This window comes from Chelonia mydas, chromosome 22 (genome assembly GCF_015237465.2).
Source record: "Chelonia mydas isolate rCheMyd1 chromosome 22, rCheMyd1.pri.v2, whole genome shotgun sequence".
NCBI classification, from domain to species: domain Eukaryota; kingdom Metazoa; phylum Chordata; order Testudines; family Cheloniidae; genus Chelonia; species Chelonia mydas.
Window position 1 is genome coordinate 11,868,795 of NC_051262.2, and position 19,183 is coordinate 11,887,977.

Genomic DNA, 19,183 nt, shown 5'->3' on the forward strand with positions numbered 1-19,183 from the left:
TTGCCCTATCCAAAATCATGAACTGTGTTCTGCTCGAGTCCTCTCCTCGCTCCCTCTGGTCTCCGAGTATCAGAATCCTCTATGCCACTTCCACTTCTTCCCATTGCTGTTGGTGCAAGAGCCTTCTCCTCTGCTGCTTCTACCATTTGGAGCAGGCTTTTCTGTGTCTCACTCTGGCTCATCAGCTCTCCGGCTCATTTCAAATCTCAGCCAAACACAATATTCGCAAAAAGAAAAGGAGTACTTGTGGCACCTTAGAGACTAACCAATTTATTTGAGCATGAGCTTTCGTGAGCTACAGCTCACTTCATTGGACGCATACTGTGGAAAGTGTAGAAGATCTTTTATACACACAAAGCATGAAAAAATACCTCCCCCCACCTCACTCTCCTGCTGGTAATAGCTTATCTAAAGTGACCACTCTCCTTACAATGTGTATGATAATCAAGGTGGGCCATTTCCAGCACAAATCCAGGGTTTAGCAACAACGGCTGAGGGGTGGGGATGGGGGGGTAGGAAAAAACAAGGGGAAATAGGTTACCTTGCATAATGACTTAGCCACTCCCAGTCTCTATTCAAGCCTAAGTTAATTGTATCCAATTTGCAAATGAATTCCAATTCAACAGTTTCTCGCTGGAGACTGGATTTGAAGTTTTTTTGTTGTAATATTATCATACACATTGTAAGGAGAGGTTTCAGAGTAACAGCTGTGTTAGTCTGTATTCGCAAAAAGAAAAGGAGTACTTGTGGCACCTTAGAGACTAACCAATTTATTTGAGCATGAGCTTTCGTGAGCTACAGCTCACTTCATCGGAGTGATCACTTTAGATAAGCTATTACCAGCAGGAGAGTGGGGTGGGGGGAGGTATTTTTTTCATGCTTCGTGTGTATAAAAGATCTTCTACGCTTTCCACAGTATGCATCCGATGAAGTGAGCTGTAGCTCACGAAAGCTTATGCTCAAATAAATTGGTTAGTCTCTAAGATGCCACAAGTACTCCTTTTCTTTTTGCGAATACAGATTAATACGGCTGCTACTCTGAAACACAATATTGTCTCCCTCGCCTGTGCCTCCTAATTGCTATTTCCGTCTGCCATTATTTATTCGTAAATTCTGTTAGCTGTATTTAACTCAGTCAAGAAAATTGGGATATAGTTTGCATGGAAGACGCTTGTGCAAAATTAAGTCGCATTTCACTGTAGCACAGCTGCTAGCCGATTTTTTGGTTCTTCCAACCACCTGGTTTAAAACTCATTCACTTTGGCTTCCCCAATCCCTCTCTCTCCTCCGCCCCTTATCAAATCTCCTCCTCCTCCTTTGACAAGAGTCATTTAAAAAAAATGGCTTTTTTCATTTTGACATTAAAAAAACCCAAACAATTTGCACCTTAACACGAGTCTCTCACTTTTGTGCATTCTTGACTTGTGCTGATCACTGTCATTTTGTGCCACCTCCGTGGTGAACAGTGCCTGCGCAACATTGCACGTGAAAGACCCAACGGTTTTGGTGGTGGTTCCTACTCACATGATCATGTGGGTGTAGGTGAGTAAAGAGCCGCCTCCATATCTTGCAGGGACATCAATGCCCGGCTGGAAAACCAGGGGAGCAACTCCCCAGATAGGGAGTAGGGGGATGGAGCGTGGGTAAAGTTGTGTTCCTCTATGTGTAATCAGCTGCATAAAGAGTGAGTGTGGTGCACCCTGAATTTAAGGGAGCATGAGGGAAAAGAAGGGCTGCCACTGTGTTACGAAGCACTGGGAGCAACTCGCTTGCAAAGGGGCAAGGAGCACACAAAGCCATAGCTCCTCCCCCTCGGTGCACAAGCCAGCTGGGCTAGCGGGGAGTACATTGCATGTGTCACAAGTTACCCTCCCCCTGCCCAGCACAAACAAAGCATTCCAGAATGTGCTGTACCCTTCTGATGCAGGATGCCCTCGATTCTGCCCCATGGCATGGCTCAGCTCCTCGCTGGCCGCCCTGTGCGGCCAAAATCTCCAAATCTAGCCCTGTGGGGTGCAGCTACAGTGCAGCTGGGAGTGAGCCCCAGAGCCTGGGTAGGCAACGCTGGCGGGGCTCGAGGTAGCGTACTAAAAATAGCAGGGGGGATGGTGTGGCTCCAGCAGAGGCTCGGGATAGCCACCCAAGCATGGCCCCAGGAGATTGGGTGGGCCTGAGGGTCAGAGCTGCCACCCGAGCCGTGACGTCCACATTGCTAGTTTTAGCACGCTAGCTTCCGTCTGTCCGCTCAGGCTGGCGTGCTGGCTTCCCGCTGCAGTGTAGACATATTTACAGAAACACAGAGAGATCCATCATAGTTTAAAGAGAAGGTGTTTGTTTTATTTACCAAAATCTCTCGTGTCAAGGCCAATGTTTAAAGCCAAGCTGCTCTCCGGGGACTATAGGCAGGTTTAGGAGGGGTGAAGGGGAGTCATTCCTGAAACACTGTCCTCTGTATATTTGCCCCCAAACATAACACAGAGAATTAAAACCATTAAAATCCTGTGAAATAGACTTTACAATCTGGATTTCATTCAATGAAATAAACACTTAATTACAAACATCTGTTTTTGCCTAAATTCTAATTACCTAATCTAGCCATCTGTAATTTTAATGATTTTCTCTGATTTCTTTTCCTTGCAATGTGATTAATGAGACTGGCATTTGAAGTAGTAGCTTCCCCCGCCCTTCCTTAGACTCTTTCCCATCTCTAGCAAGAAAGCCCAGGGATCTCAGTTTACACTTCACCTCCTGTTGAGTCCGGATGTTGAACTCCTTTCTTTACACAATCCCAGGAGCCTTCAGCTCCCTTATGCTACAGGGGTAAATCCCCAAATCTCTACATAGACAGAGACTTTCCCAAAAACAGACCTGTCGGACGTTAACTGCAGCAGGTGTTTAAAACGAAAAAGACAGAGGCCAACTCATTGTGCCATGATAATGCTCCTAGTGGGCAGAAGGGGAGAAAATAAGCACGGTGCTTCTGACTTATGTCATCCTAACAGCTCCTCTGTACCTGCCCTGCCAGATATCTGGCAGGGTTTAGTTCTTATCCCTGGGAGGCCACATGGCTCGGGAATGAAGAAGGATGCTCAGAAACCAGGGTGATGGGGGAACACGCACAGGGAGAACCTCTAAACAGGACAGTTAGGGTGCTCTTGTGGTTAAGACTCTGGGACTCAGGAGACCAAGGTTCAACTCCTGACTCTGCCACAGCTGTGGGGGAGGTCATTTAGTAACACTGAGGTGGTGTTGCCTATTAGCTAGAGCATTGGACTGACACTTTTAGGAGACCTGGATTCTATTCCTGGCTCTGCTACTGGGTCACCTTGTGCCTCAGTTTTCCCATCTGTAAAATGGGGATAAAGATACTGACCTCCTTGGTAAAGTGCTTTGAGATGAGAAGAGCTAGATATTATTGATTGATCTTTCTGTGTTTCATTTCCCCATCTACAAAATGGGAACAATAATCCTTCTTTTCTTCCATCCTTTACCTCGACTATTTAGATTGAGAGGTCTTTGGGACAGGAGCTGTCTCTTGCTATGTGTATATACAGTGCCTAGCACAATGGGGCTCTGCCCTCAGTTGGGGCCTGAATATGCTACAATAATAAACTGTAATAATAGTGAGGTCAGTAATAGCCGAAAATCATAACCATCTGATGGTGGGGGGGGGGGAGGGGGAAATGTGCCATAAACTGGTAAGTTTCACTCCCGTCCCTGCTGGATGGGAGACCACACCGTGATTAACTGACATCAGGGCTAGCTTTCTCAGTGGAGAGGATTAGGATCAAATGTGCCAGGGCAACTGAACTCCCTTCCCATGCTCCTCTAGAGGTGGCCTTACCAGATCAGGAGTAAGCCTGCCCGGCTACCGAACCCATTCTGTGCAGGAATTGAGCATCCAGCTGTATTAATATGACAGCAATGGAGGCTTTAGACAGAGGCTCCCAATCCAGCACCATTCACGACCCCGAAATACACTGAGAACTCTAAGGAGGGAGCTTCCTGGCTTTTTCATCTGAAGAGCTTTTCTGCTCATTCAGGGCCAACTGGAGAGAAGAGACCAGGATTATATTTTTCCCCTTCAGCACTTGGGTTTCTAGGGGTTATTTTTTGTTTGATTGTCTTATTTGAAAAGCTTTATTTTTAATGCATCTCAATGGCCCTGCAGCTGTCGCCCAAGCAGGCGGCTTCCAGGGAGAGACTGCATCAAGATTTGGCAAACTAGGCAGTGAGTTAGCTGCAGCCACCTGGGCTTAAGGGGTGGGAAGAGGATGTCAGGGAGGAGCTGGCTAGAACGCCAAAGAGCAGTGCCTTGGTAGTAGTCGGGTGTGAACCAGGGCTGGCAGTTTGTGTCAAGCAAATGCAAAGTAGAGAGAACTCCTCATTTGCTCACGTAAGGTCAATTTGCAGCAAGAATAGTGGGACTTTCAGGAATGCTGGGGCTGCCTCAGGAAATCGAGGGAATTTTTTATTTCATTTGTCAGCACATACGTTGTTTGGTCATTGGCTTTTTCTCTCCCCTCCACGATCTGGCAAAGCTTCCAGTCTTGTGGGGCAGATTTCAGCCGTGATTTCAGAGAAATTTGCAGCAGCATCGGGAGACACTGACATATGCAAGGTAGCACAGTCCAGGCCTAACCCCTTCGGCTTTTAGCTAAGCCCTGTGAGGCCTCCTACCTGAACATCCTAGATTATCCAGGTTTCGTCTCCCAGCCCCTCTCCAACAGCTCTAACGGCATCTGCCAAATAGAGCTCCTTTAGCATTGGTGAGATTGAAGGGTCTCACCTTGCTACTCTCCAGAGCTAGAGGCTCTCTCATAAGTCACAGCAGGTTACCCCAAGGCCGCACCCACCTCCTTTACTCACCTATGACGTCCTCCTGGTTCACGTCTGTTTCTTTCTCCTACCTCTGTGCCCCTGCTCTCCTGATCTTTACTCATGTCTCCCCTTCTCCCATTTCTGGGGCACATACTTTATACAGCCACCAAAAAGCCCCCCTAAAACCCAAGCTTCCTCCTCCCCACTCCAGACACCTTTTAATACCAACCTCAGGGCTTCTCCTCAGCTGAGGGGCTCTTCAGCTAGGTTCCATTCGCAGCTGTCCCCCCTTCAGGCCCTCCCTCCCCCATAGCTTGTCTCCTTTGCCCCAGCCACTTGCTGCCCCATTACAGGCTTCGACTACTGTTCCAAGTGCCACAGTGGGGATTATTTTTACTTACTGCCGGCCCAGTAAAGGGAGCGTGATCACAGTTCTCCTGCCACGACTGGTTGAGGCTCTGGACAAACTCTTGGAAGAAAGCATGCAACTGGTTGAAGGTGGAAAATCCCAGGATGTTAACCCGGTCATCCAGAAAGCTGTCCAGCTGCTGGAGCGAGAACTCCTAAAGCATCCCAGCAAACAGAAAAAAGCATTAGGAGACAGCGGCAGGTACTTCAAAGGCTCACACTGTGAATGAAGGGAGGGATGGCTCTGAAAGAGGCTGGGAGGACTTGCAGATGGGCTTTACCACCTCTACGTCGACAGTTCAAATCCGCCAGGCCCAGGCAATTGGTAACCAAAAGTCAGCGACATACGATGGCTGTTAATTGGCTGTGACGTGAAGGAGGGTGGATCCCTTTCTTAAGCTCTTAATGGGCACATGAGCTACGCCCACCCCCACAAGTGGCCACCTGTGCAAAGAGGCCAAAGACTCGGTGGGTTTTGGCACCTCCTTTCTCATTCCCTTGCGGTGGGCGCTCCGGAGAGGAGCTGAAGCCCACTGGTAAGAGGGAAGCTTGTGTAGGGCTGGGGAAGGATGAAGCCACATTGCCAGCAGTGGTGCTTAAGTAAAGCACAGCGATCTCATGCCTGAGAAGCACAGTTAAAACAATGTCAAACTGAGTGCTGAAAAGGAAAGTGCCGTGCCCAGCTGGGCCATGGGGGTGCCATTCTGTGTGGCCCCCATCTGGCACAGCAGCATCACCCCCCACACAGTAAGAGAACCAGTGCGACGTGAGGGCTAGTGAGGTTGAGACTGGAGTCTTTCAACTGAACGGGTTAACTGTTAGGACAGTCAGAGAGAAGCCCAATCCAAAGGGGTTGGAGTTCTGTACGGGGAGGGGAGCCCAGCTCAAGGAGGCACCAGGCCTTTGCAACAAAGTTTTCTCTCCCTGCAAATGTCTCTGTTCCTGTATATTCCTCCCAAACCCCCGTGGCATTCAGAGTGCAGCATGAGACCTGCCACCACCCAGGCAAAAGTATCTTTCTGCAGACAAATAAAGACCTTCAGCATCCAGGCCTGTCACTCCGGCACATTTAGTGCTACATCCACTCCAGCGATGGCTCCCCTCATTCCACAAACTGCTTTGATGGAGAGATGCAGTCCTGGACCAGCCCTCCTTGCTAATCCCCTCCACGGCTTGCTTCTCCAAAAGGCCCAAGGGATCGCTGCGCTTTTCAAACAGAGAGAGGAGCCCAAGCAACAGAACTGCTCCGGTCCCTGGACAGATCTATGACCGTGCTCAGTTTCCAGGCTGCAGCACTCATCTGGGAATCACAAGCGTTCCCTGCTACGGCTGAGAGCTCCAGCCAGGTACAGTGCAAGGTATACAGTTGTCCATCCAAAATGAGGGAGGATTTCCAGCCCTTCTGGGATGGCAGACCATGGCGGCCCTTGTCTAGCTAGGATCTCATGCTATTTCATTACCTCCCGTTTCTCGCCTCTGCAATAACCATTAACTGGGCTCTGGCCCAGGGTGCAGATACTGCTGAGTTGACCCCCATGGACCATTGCTGCCACTTTCCAGATAGGCAATTTCAGGGGGTTTGCCTGATGTTACAAATGGGACTTTCATTTAAACATAAAACCAGTCCCACTGCACAGGGCCAGCCTGGATTGTCTCCACGTGACAGAGGGAATTTGCTCAAAGCCCTACTTCTTGAGGCGCACGGGAATTGGTTGGGCTGGAGGGTGAGACCCAAGGCCCTTGGCCCTTGTGATACTGGGCAGAGGGTAAGATAGGAGTACGGCAGGTGATCTTGCAATTAGAGCCAGAGACTGGGAGTCAAAAAGCTTCTGGTCTATTCCTAGCTCTGCTACTGACTTGCTGGATGACCTTAGTCAATACACTTTACCTCTCTCTGTGCCTCAGTTTCCCCATCTGTAAAAGGGGAAAATACCACCTCATAGAACTTGTGACGCTTCATTGATGAAAGCCCACTGGGATCCTCAGACGGAAGTTACTAGAGAACTTTTTTACTTAAATTGTCAGCTCTTTAGGGGCAGGGAACATCTTTTTGCTCTGTGTTTGTACAGCGCCTAGCACAATGGGGTCCTGGTCCATGACTGGGGCACTTAGGTGCTCCAGCTATACTAACAACACAGAACAATAAAGGCAAAGCAGTAAAGCTTTATTCCATTTATACCCACATGGGAACCAGTGGTGCCAGAAAAACGTGGGGGAGTTCTTCTTTCTCCTTGGGAAATACAGGTGCCTTCTTTCTTTCTTTCTTTTTGCTAATTGCTAAAAGGTAGCTAGAAGGCAGTGGTTACAGGTTTGGAAGCTGCCAGATACCCTTTCCCTCCCAGCACTAATACAAATTCCCTCTTGCTTTGTGGAACAGGAATTTTCAGCCAGTCCTGCCCTTTGTGTGCATGCGCAAATGGGAACAGTATGTCACTGCGTCAAAGAGGTGGAATTACAAGGCTCCTCCAGCACGGTGAACTCCTAGGAGGATGAGAGTTAATACAGGATTCAGTGTCTTTTGGACTCAAATGCATGAACGTTAGGTAACATGAAATTGCCTGTGAACTATTGATGCATTTGACTGATATTACCATCCTGCCTCCCTGACAGATTATCCATTTACTCACTGCACCTCTGTCAACCTGCAGAACAAGGGCAGATGGCTAATGAGAATCAGGGCCTGAGGAGATTCTGTATGCAGATGGTGTAGCCAGCAGCATGCCAGCCCCCTCAGAAAACAACACCCTCTCCACAGCTGGAGCCATGGGCAGTACGGCAAAATGTTTGGGGCACAATGGACCCAATCCTGAGAGGTGCCCTTAGCGCTTGCTGGCTTTGTTGTGTTGGTGGGGAAACTGAGGCACGTGTTCCCAGCACTGGCAGATCTCCAGTTGAAGCCAATGGGAGCTACAGGTACTCAGGACTCATGAAAATCAGCCCCTTTAAGGTGTCTTAGGATGGACCTACCAAAAATTGAAGGGTCCAAAAATCAGCGGATTTAAAAAAAAACCAAAACTGGCCTTTGCGACGTTGATTTGAGGGCGCTCAGCACCTTGCAGAATTGGTCCCCTAATAATACTAATAGCCAGCTGTTATCTAACACTTTTCATCTGTAGATCCCAAGCCACTCCGTAAAGGAAGTAGGCATCATTATCCCCCCTTTTACAGACAGGGAAATTGAGGTACACAAAGGTGACGTGACTTGTCCAAGGTCACCCAGCGGGCCAGTGGCAGAGAATTGAAGCCAGATCCCCTGAACATCAAGTCAGTGCTCTATCCACTAGGCCCCACGGCCTCCTTTGCTGACTAGCCCGTAGGCGCCTGCTGACAAAACAGAGACACAAATTCACTCCAATTAATGTTAACAAAAGACTTTTCCAGTTCAAATTACATTGACACTTTTCACTACATCGCTCTCTCTCTCTTTTTCTAGGCTAACCTCCAGCTGTTAAAAAAAGGAAAAAAAAAAGGTCTCTATTTATCCATCACATTCAGAAGGCACCCATCACAGCGGTATCTGGGCACCGAATGGCCTGTACATAAAACCCATGCAGATGCCAGCCCAGCCACCCTGCATCCCCCTGGCCCCACCTCCAACCCCAGCCACCTCTCAGAAAGGTTTTTCTGCAGCTGTTCTCATGGAAATTCTGTGCACCCAGGTCACAAACACGTAAATGAACCGAGAGGTGACTGTAGAATGAGATGTGGATTAAACAGTCCCTGGAGGAGATGCTTCATTTGGAATGGGATAAAAGGGATTTGGCGAGGCCAGAGGAGCAGTGGAGGGCACAGAGGTGACAGCGCCTGACTGATTTAGAAGCCGCCCGTTCAGCCTCCGTCCCTTAGTTATTTTTTTCTTACATGGTCACTGACGCTGCTTGACATTTTCAGAGCCACGTTTTCCAAACAAAAGCTCATTTGCAATTCAAGGCCTGTGCTGCCCAGCTGATTTCCAAAGCTTGAAGACCCACCGCTCAGCTCCACTCGAGCGACCGCCAGCCAAAGGGAAGGTGTGGATTTTCAATGACTAGCTGCGTCTGGAGCGGTTCAGCGCTGTTGCATTCGGCGCGCCGGTGCAAGGCAAATGGGAGTACGGGGGAGGCTGCTCTTAGAGACGCTGCTGGCTAGGTTCTTATATGGCCCCGTTCACCACAGCACCTCAGGTGCCTGACTGGATTTAGCCTCACGAGAGGTAGGGAATTATTATCCCCATTTTAGAAGTGGAGAACTGAGTGCTTACATGGTTTGCCAACTGTCATGTAGGGAGTCTGGAGAAGAGCCAGGATTTGAACCCATGTCCACCAACAACCCTTAAGATCTACCTCAACTTGCTACATAGAGGTAAAAGGTGATAACACTACAGAAGGATCTACACTACAGAAAATGTCAAAGTTAGGTCAGGGTTAGCTAACCCTGATATCACCTCAACCACTTCACTTATCTATGGTGCTTATATGGCTCCTATTACAATAATATCTGAGCACCTCAGAAACTTTACTGCATTTATCCTCACAAAATGCCTGGGAGGTAGGGCCATGCTGTTATCCTCGCTGCACATATGGGAAACTGAGGCACTGAGAGGCAAAGTGACTTGCCCACAGCCACCCAAGAAGTTTGTGGCAGAGCACAGAACTGAAGCTGGGTCTTGCAGGTCCCAGCCTAGCACCCTAACTGCTGGACCATCCATCCTCTCTTTGGGCTTCCCAATCCCCGCTCGACCGCTGCTGAACCATCTGAAGGCCAGGGCTAACACATCTGTGTCAGTATAGTATTAATATAATATGAGGTTACATACTATGCTATCGTCATACATCATGTTCTGTGTTTTGAGTAGGCCCAACCAATGCCCGGGATCAGAACTCCAAACCCGCATGGAAAGTTTGGAACAGAAATTTGCACATGGAACCCACCTCTCCGTAGGATGCAGCTATGGGCTAGCCACTTTCTGAGGGTGCGGGGGGAAGGGGGAGGATGCAATTCACTCCCAGCACTACTCTGCTTCGTAGCAGCCAATCGGAAGGATCATTGAGGTGCGCACAGGATGTTACTGGTTTGCTGCCACACCCTGCCTTCCCTTTCCTCCTCTCTTTTAGTCACTGGTGCCTTTGTTCTCTCCTGTCCGCGCTGAGGGCCTGTGCTTTTGCAGGTTGGAAGACTGCATGTCATGTAATAGCTCCCAAGAGCAAGGAGCTGCTGAGAGACGAATTCGTACCTGTCAGTAAATTCTATTTAGTGGGCTACTCCAAGCCCTGAAACCTGCCATTCCAGCCTTCTCAGCCTCCTTTTCTGCGCTGCCTCTCATTGATTGATCACCGTGGCCAGAGACAGGTCATTTGTCCTTCACAGCAAACTCTGCACTCCCCATACCTCTCTCGGGACAAGAACTCACACGCCAACGCTTTCATAACCACGTGCACTCATACAAGAGACGCCTTTGGTCATCTGGCTACCAGATGAACCCACAAGCAGGTGCAAAATGACAGGCAGGTAAATACACTCATGCAAGTTACTCATGCACCCACACTGACCAGGACATAATCAAGATACCTTTCACAGATAGGTTTCTCCCAGTAATAAAATAAATTTTTTAAAAAAAATCTGTACTTTGCATTTCCATCGTACCTTCCTTTGCAAGATCTCAAAGAGCTACACTATCTCTCTTGCACTGAGCCTCAAAAGCAACCCTGGGATGTGGCTAAGTATTGGTGTTATCCTTATCTTACTTGGGGGGAAACCGAAGCACGGAGACGTCAAGGCCAAAAATGTCAAGTGTCCACTCTTTTTTTAGGCACTCAATTCAAGGCTCCTTGGGTTAGACTTTCAAAGGTGTTGAGCACCCATAATGGCCGCTCGCTTCATGGGACTGGGAAAGAGGGAAGGGTGCTGGAGGTCAGAAAATCAGGCCTGGAATGTCTGAAGTTGGGCACCCAAAATGGATGGAACCTTCTGAAAATTGAGGCCTTACGAGTCAATTGCTCGGTGCATCTGTAGCCAAGTCAGGGACGAGAACTCGAGTCTCCTGATTTCCAGTCCATGGCTTCACCCACAAAACGTGTACAGTTAAACAATGACACTTAGCAATTATATGGCACACTCTGTTTTCAAAGTGCTAGGCACCCACTCACTAATGGAATAGAAAGGGGTTCCCTGGGAGACAGCACTGCAGGAATTATTACAGGAGACAGCACTGAAGTCATGCCTGGGTTTCTGTTCTTCATGCAGTGCTTGGCCTGCATTCTCAAACCTAACCCTTTAGCTCATCCGGAGAAGCTGCCTAATAAAAACAGCACAGCCGGCCATTGTAAGTCACATTCTCAGCGTGGGGAGCTTGAACTTGGTGGCTGTGAATTATGAGCTTGAGATTTACGGAACACATTCTCCAGTCGGTGGGAAGATAAACCCATCCCCAGGTTTCAGCATCTTGCTCCACACAAGTCTCTGACTCGCACACAGTGATTAAGGGCCTGACCTGAACTGGGGCTAAGCACCCACAATCCTCACTGCTTTCAGCCCATGCTGGGGACATGGCCGCTGTTCTACTTGGATTGAAGCCTTATTTAAAACTCTGCTCCCAACTTGCTCGGTCTGTCCATTCTCTTTCTATAATAAAATAGCAGAAATGTACTGCCCTCACATTGTCTCTTTCAGCAGTCTCTCTCAAAGCACTTTGTTAATTCACTAAGTTCCGCATTCACCCCGACCAGGTGGCGGTGGAATAATGACCGCTTTACAGATGAGGAAATCGAGGCACAGAGTTGCTAAGGAGCCAATCCCGCTTCAATTGAAATAATGGAAAAACTCCCGTTGAAGTCAGTGGAGGCAGGAATATGGCCTAAGACCATAATCCATTGCTGTTCAGCAATGCTCTTAAAGCAGGGACTTAGCTTTAAGTGTGATGGCCAGGGCTTGCACTGGGGGCCCCCCGAGCTAAAAGCAAAAGCTAAAGAGCCTGGCTCTATAGCTGGGCAGCGTAACAATCCATATCCCCTGCGGCATGGCAAAGAGGGGGAACTCTAACACACACTCACCAGTAGACCACACAAACAAATACTTAAATCCCATTGAAATCAATGAGGCTCATTTCATAACACTAGTCACTCCAATTCCAAGGACCCCGTTGACAATCACAGCTTGTACTAATGGGTCTTCGCATGGCTCCAGAGAGCAATTTGGGAAGAAGAATATTTACTGCGCTGACCACAGAGCCATTTCCCTGCTTGATTTAAGTGAAATGCACTTTGTTTCTATGCGTGGCACTCTGCTGCCAGCTGCCCAACGGGTTCTTAAAGTCATGGACACCCACCCTTATGGCATGGTGCCATGCAATATGATCAGACTCAAAGGTTGACTCAGAAATATTTTTCTTGCGCAGATTTTGTTTCAGAGCATCTCTGAAAGGTTCCATCTGCCCTCCATGCTTACAGTTGCCAGAGCTTAGTTTTGAATATAGAATTTGTTTTTCTAGATGAGTCTCAGGCATATGAATGACATTACCCGTCCCTCTCAGTTGGACACAAATCAACTGAGCTGCCATTCCAACCGAACCAGCTTTTGCTAAGACTTCTATGTTGGACACCCGGTCCTTCCATTTGATACCCAGCAGTTGTCATAGGCGTCTCTAATGGAAACTGTCAAGCTTTTTAACGTGCCATTGATAAATGGTCCATCTTTCACACCCGGAGAGCAATGTTGTGAGGACAACAGCATTATACACTTGGATTTTTGTCTGCAGATTGTACACTTGGATTTTTGTCCGTGTTGCTTCCAGATCATGTGTGGTGCTGGCCTTCTGAATTCACACATCCACTTCGTGACTGTTTGTCGTTTCATTCTTTAACATGCTGCCGAGGTAAGTGAACGGTTTGACGGCTTTGAACACGGTACCTTCTGAGCGTATTGCTGGATCTTCGTAAAGTTGCGGAGGAACTGGGTGATACATAGCCTCAATTTCTGTTCAGCTGATGGTAAGGCCAAAGTTACGAGCTGCCATAGCAAAGCGGTTTGTGAGATCTTGTAGTGCTGTTTCAGAGTGTGCCACAAGGCACAGTCATGGGTGTAGAGCAGTTCCTGGATCAATACTTCAATCACCTTGCTATTCGCATGCAATTTAGAGAGATTAAAGAACTAGACAGTGTGAAAGCATAGAAAGATGCCGTCTGAAGAACCATGGAGGGCTTCCTTTAGCATCGCAGTGAAGACTAAACGAAAAAGGTTAGGAGTGAGGCAAATCTTTGCTTCACCCCAAACATGATTGGAAATGGGTCTGTTAAATCACCAATGAGACTTAAACACGTGGGTAAATGCTTTACTGAATCGGAGCCTAATGTCCAGAGACTCAAAGGAATTTAGGCTCCTACCTGCCTTAGAAATCAACAGAAGGTAGGAGCCTAACTATCTTTGGGGTTCTGGCCCTAAATGACTTGTGCACGTTCCCAATGGCAGAGCCAAGGATGGAGCAAGAGAGTCAATTTCAGGTCTTCTCTAGCCACTACACACACTGCCTCAATGTAACACTGATCAAGAGTGATCACGGTCTTGGGATTTTTCTTTGACCAATTCCTGTCTAAGTTATGCATCCCCTCCTTACCACAAGTTCCATGTGCAATGGGTTATCATGAACAGTGAGAGGGAGCAGTGAGCAGCGCTTAGGTGGTTGGACCAGGAGTCAGGACACCTGGATTCTGTTCCCAGCCTGGGCTGCGTGACCTTGATCAAATCACCTCTGCTCTCTCTGTTGCCCAATTTGCCCAATACTCACCTAGCTCACAGGGGAGTTGAGAGACTTAATTAATATTTACAAAGAGTTCAAGAGTCCTGGTTGAAAGGCATTAGGCAAGAGTATTATTGCTATTATAATAACCCGACGATAGGTACACATATTTTAAACTCAAGGCTCAGAAGCCTTGGGATTTATCTGCATTGTCACACTGCTGATCTCACATCAGCGATTGGCTTCTGGTAATTGCTTATCTCTTAACGCTGAGAAGGACAGTTTGCTATTGTTAGTTTGTGTGTGTCAGCTATTGAGTGCCTTCCACTTCTATCTATTTGGCTGGCAATAATGTTCTGCGTCCCCTTTGCGCGCACAGAATCTCGCTCCTTTACGAAATGCTTACCATGTTTTTAACAAACCAGGTCACCCGGGGAAGCAAAGTAACAGGGTCGCCTCTCGCCCTGGGAAGAATTGCCAGGGTTTGCTCTTTTTGATTGCAGTGACATGGAGACCTTGACACACGCGTGTGTCTTCCCCTACTGATTACTGCAAGGGCTTCATTGGATTGGTAGCCTCCAAATGGTCCTCAAATGCTGCTGCTGCTGCCAGGGTCTAAGATTAGATTATGGGTAGAGCCTTACCAAGTTCACGGCCATGAAACACCGTGTCACAGACCGTGAAATCTGGTCTCCCCCTCCACCCCCGCCCACCGGTGAAATCTGCTCTTTTGTGTGCTTTTACCCTACACTATACAGATTTCAAGGGGGAGACCAGCGTTTCTCAAACTGGGGGTCCTGACCCAAAAGGGAGTTGCAGGGGAGGTCACAAGGTTATTTTAGGGGGATCACGGTATTGCCACCCTTACTTCTGCGCTGCTGCCTGTGGAGCTGGGTGGCCGGAGAGCGGCGGCTGCTGACTGAGGGCCCAGCTCTGCAGGCAGCAGCGCAGAGGTCAGGGTGGCAACACCAGACCAGGCCATCCTGACTTCCGCGCTGCTGATGGCGCTGGCTCTGCCTTCAGCGCTGGGCTCCCGGCCAGCAGCCGCCGCTCCCCCGCTGCCCAGCTCTGAAGGCAGCACCCCTCCAGCAGCAGCGCAGAAGTAAGGGTAGCCGTACCGCAACCCCCCCCTACAATAACCTTGTGACACCCCCCCCCACTCCTTTTGGGGTCAGAGCCCTACAATTATAACCCCATGACATTTCAGATTTAAATAGCTGAAATCATGAAATTTACTGTTTTTAAAATCCTATGACAGTGAAATTGACCAAAATGGACCATAAATTTCGTAGGGCCCTAATTATGGGACAATTCCCAGAAGGCATAAATTAGCCAAATTCCAGTGCCTTCAGTGGAATCACTCTGATCTACCCCAGCGGGGGATCTGGCTCATTGACTTCAGTGGAGCTAGGCTGGATTTCCTCCAGCTGGGGATCTGCCCTGTGGGGCCAGAACATATTCACCTCTTTCTTTTTGTCTTTCTGTTTGTGTATGTGGGGGAAGGAGTGGGGGCTGGAAGGGTATTTAGTAATGGCTCAGATCCTGAATTCCTTACTCCATCTTCATCGAGGCAAAACTCCCATTGATCTCAATAGCAGTTTTGCCCAAGTAAAAGCCGAGTGAGGACCTCAGGATTTGGTCTAACAATTTATACTTTGAAGTTACATAGCAGTTTTTATGCAAGGATCTGAAGGTACTTTCCCAGCATAGGGCCAGATCCTCAGCTAGTGTAAACTGGAATACCTCTATTGACTTCAGTGATGATTTACACCAGCTGAAGTTAATGAAGTGGGGAAATTTCCATTATTAGTATTCCCATTTTAGTGCAAGGGGATGGACTTGGTTACTTCTTGAGGTCCCTTCCAGTCCTATGTTTCTGTGATTCTATGCCCCTCTGTAGCAGGGTGTGCTCACCACTGTGGTGCCTCCTGCTGGTTGCTCCAGGAATTAGCTCTGTCCAGCTCTGGAGCGTCCTCTGCGGGTGGTGTCTCACCCGTTGTCTGCTCTGCTGTTTGTCTTGACCACCGGGACACCCAATGGCCTGTGATGGGATAGTAGGTGGGGTGGGATCTGAGTTACCCAGGAAAGAATTTTCTGTAGTATCTGGCTGATGAATCTCGCCCATATGCTCAGGGTTTAGCTGATCGCCATATTTGGGGTCGGGAAGGAATTTCCCTCCAGGGCAGATTGGAAGACGCCCTGGAGGTTTTTCGCCTTCCTCTGTAGCGTGGGGCACGGGTCATTTGCTGGAGGATTCTCTGCTCCTTGAAGTCTTTAAACTATGATTTGAGGACTTCAATAGCACAGATATAGGTGTGAGGTTTTTTGCAGGAGTGGCTGGGTGAAATTCTGCGGCCTGCGTTGTGCAGGAGGTCAGACTAGATGATCATAATGGTCCCTTCTGACCTAAATATCTATGAATCTATGACACGTGTCGCTCTCTGGACCACAGTGTCCTCTTCAGGACACTGCCCTCCAGCAGTGCCCGCTACTCCATTCTCACCCCCTTCTGGGGGCGGGGGGTAACAGCAATCCTTCGGCTTGCCCCTGGCTCAGTGGCCAACCACAACCCAAAGTCTAGCCCCTCACCTCAGGGGCAAGTTGCAGTCTGTATCGGCCACACTCCTCCGCAGCCAGGTGCAATGTAAGGGCGCGGGGGAGAGAACCCAGGCCTGCTCGCTACTCTGGGTCCTGACCCAGAGACCCTCTTGCGGCAGCCTCTCTCTGCCCTCCTTCTCTCCCCTTGTCTGCCTATCTTCCCTGGGCCACTTCCCCGGGCCACTTCCCCTTTGGCCCTTGTACCTTCTTGACCGTTTTTAGCAGGGGCTGCCGCTTGGCAGGTAATGGGCCAAAGCTCTCCTCTGCTCTCCTGAGCCTGCCCAGCACTGCTCTGTCCAAGGTGCTACCTCCCTAACTCAGGAGCCAGTCCTCCTTCCTTACAAGTCAGGGAGAGACTGCTCTCTGCTGCAGCCTTTATATAGGGCTCAGCCTGGCCCTGCTTGGCTCCCCACAGGCCCTAGCTGATTGGTTGCCAATCTGCGCAGCCTCTCTAGCCTGTTCCAGCCCTTTTTCTCATGGAGTGGGGCAGATGCCCCACTACACCCTCACTCCACAATCTATGAAAATGAACAAATGGACACACCAGACACCAATGTAATTACACCAGCCTTTTGTGTGTGGCTACGGGTTGATTTTCTGAATGGGACACTTGAATATTGCACAGCTTTGTCCCTTAAGATAGTCAGTCCCTCCTAAACCTGGTGCACCCTTTCCAATGAAAGCATGTTAGTCCTCTCCTCTGTTAGGTATAACACCAGGAGAAGACCTGCCTTTGGAATTTGATGCTCTCCCCTCTGTGGATTTTGTTGCCTTCAGGGTCCATAAATGCTGAACTGCTGAGCCTGTTAATCATTTCTAAGTTGCTCTAAAAAACATATTTATTTGGTCACTAAAGTGTACAGGATTATGCTAAATGCGTTATGGCTTTTTTGAATGGCTCAGTTCGCTTACAATATATTGACCAAGACAATAATGGTACAATAAACCACAAGTAAAAAATCAATTTCACCGGCAGAAGAAAGTCATTTGAATGATGAATTTTTGCTTTTTCCCCTGTGGGTTCATTCAGACATATTGGGTCAATTGAGCATTCTGAGAGTTGTAGTCTTAATGACCTTCAAAAGTAGGGTTTCTTGGGGTCATCACCTTTATTGACAGGTGGATCTCAGAAGTTCCAGAATTTCTAAGCAGAACAGCATCCAAAACTTCCAATCCTTCTCCCAAGTTCATCCAAACACTCCAGACCCCTTGAGACCAAAAGCAAGTCCCTGGTGCAACTCCACTGAATTTAATGGAGTCGCACCCGGATTAATTAGGTCCTTTTGTGTCTGTAGAACTGGGACTTGAAATAGGAGAAGGGGGACTGAGGTTTTTCAAAGTCATTAAGGGATTTAGACACCCTCCCCATTAAAATGAATGGGAGTTGTGTCTAAATCTCTGAGTCAGCCTGGAAATTCCCAACCAGGATCTTTCCATCAGACCCCAAGTCTGGAGAGAAGTGTCTCACTCTGATGGCACCCCGACATTTCTTCTTTGGACTGGGAATGGGGTGTTGTGAGGCCACTGCCAAATTAAACAAATTTGGGAAAACAAGTTAAAAACTTTTCAAACCTCAACAAAGTTAAGATCAGATTTATTGTACCAGTAAGGGGTACAGAGAGCTTCCTCCATGGGCTGACTCTTCTATAATTGTCCACAAGAAGCTTTCTTACACTCTCCTTGGAGACTGGATTGGAGGCACCAATGATGTGATTGGATATGGCAAGCCTCAAGTTCCTCTGCATCCTAAATGATGCTTTGGGCCACTTGCATTTTAACTGAGTTGTCATTCTTAATCCCAATGGGTGAAATTCACCCTGGGGCAGAGTGCCGACCCAAGACCCTAACATAGGGAAAAGTTTAAATGGTATAAAGGGCCTTGTCTGGACCCTTGGTACCGGAATGAACTCCACCCAAATACACGAATTAGAGATTGCCTCTGCAAAATTCAAATTTGGAAGGATGTTTATATCAATTTGGTTCAGGGCCATCATCTTTTTTATTATTTGTATCACAACAGAGCTAAGTTGCCCCAACCAAGATCAGGGCCCCGTCATGAAAGGCAACGGACAAATGCATAGTAAGATTCAGTCCTCACCTCAAGGAGTTAACAGCCTAAATAGACATGACAGACAAAGAATGGGAGGGGAAACAGAGGCAGCGAGAGGTGAAATAACTTGCCCAAAGTCACATAGCAGGTCAGTGGCAGATCCAGGAATAAAAATCTAGTCTCTTCACTCCCAGTCCAGTACCCTAATTCACCATACCACTTTATGAGCCTTCAGGAGGCAGGCATGAGATAAACATAAGTGGAGGTAAAGTGATTTACAAACTAAAGCTGAAATTTTTTGAAGTTGTCTACGGGATTTAGACACTAGATTCCCATTCGTTTCTAACTGGGCATCCAAACCAATTAGGCAGCTTTGACAATCTCACCCTTTATAAAGAAGAATCTTTTCCCTTCACTGAAAAAAACCCCACAGATTTACGCCAGCTCTGACAATGGAACAAAGCAGCAGTTATCAGGGCACAGCAACAGGACACAATACTGTCAGAGAACAAAACAACATACAAAGAATATACTGTCTGACTCCAGGCACTGCTAAAATTCCTTCATACCTTCTCTCTTGTACTAGTAATTTTAAT

At 48.1% G+C, this 19,183-nt stretch overlaps 1 protein-coding gene across 5 annotated transcripts in view; it reads right to left on the minus strand.

The window, feature by feature from the left end:
• GRIK4 (glutamate ionotropic receptor kainate type subunit 4) overlaps positions 1-19,183 on the minus strand; it is a 304,116-nt gene that overhangs the window by 64,480 nt on the left and 220,453 nt on the right. For 4 of the 5 annotated variants that reach the window (XR_006287070.1, XM_037882213.2, XM_043534173.1 and 1 more), the window contains exon 8: positions 5,223-5,384. The exons of the other annotated variant lie outside the window; for it this stretch is intronic. Coding sequence is in view for 3 of the 4 variants with exons in the window: in XM_037882213.2 (XP_037738141.1) it covers positions 5,223-5,384 (162 nt within the window). In the remaining variant the exon portion in view is untranslated. The remainder of the gene's footprint in view (positions 1-5,222; positions 5,385-19,183) is intronic. 5 annotated transcript variants of the gene reach the window in all.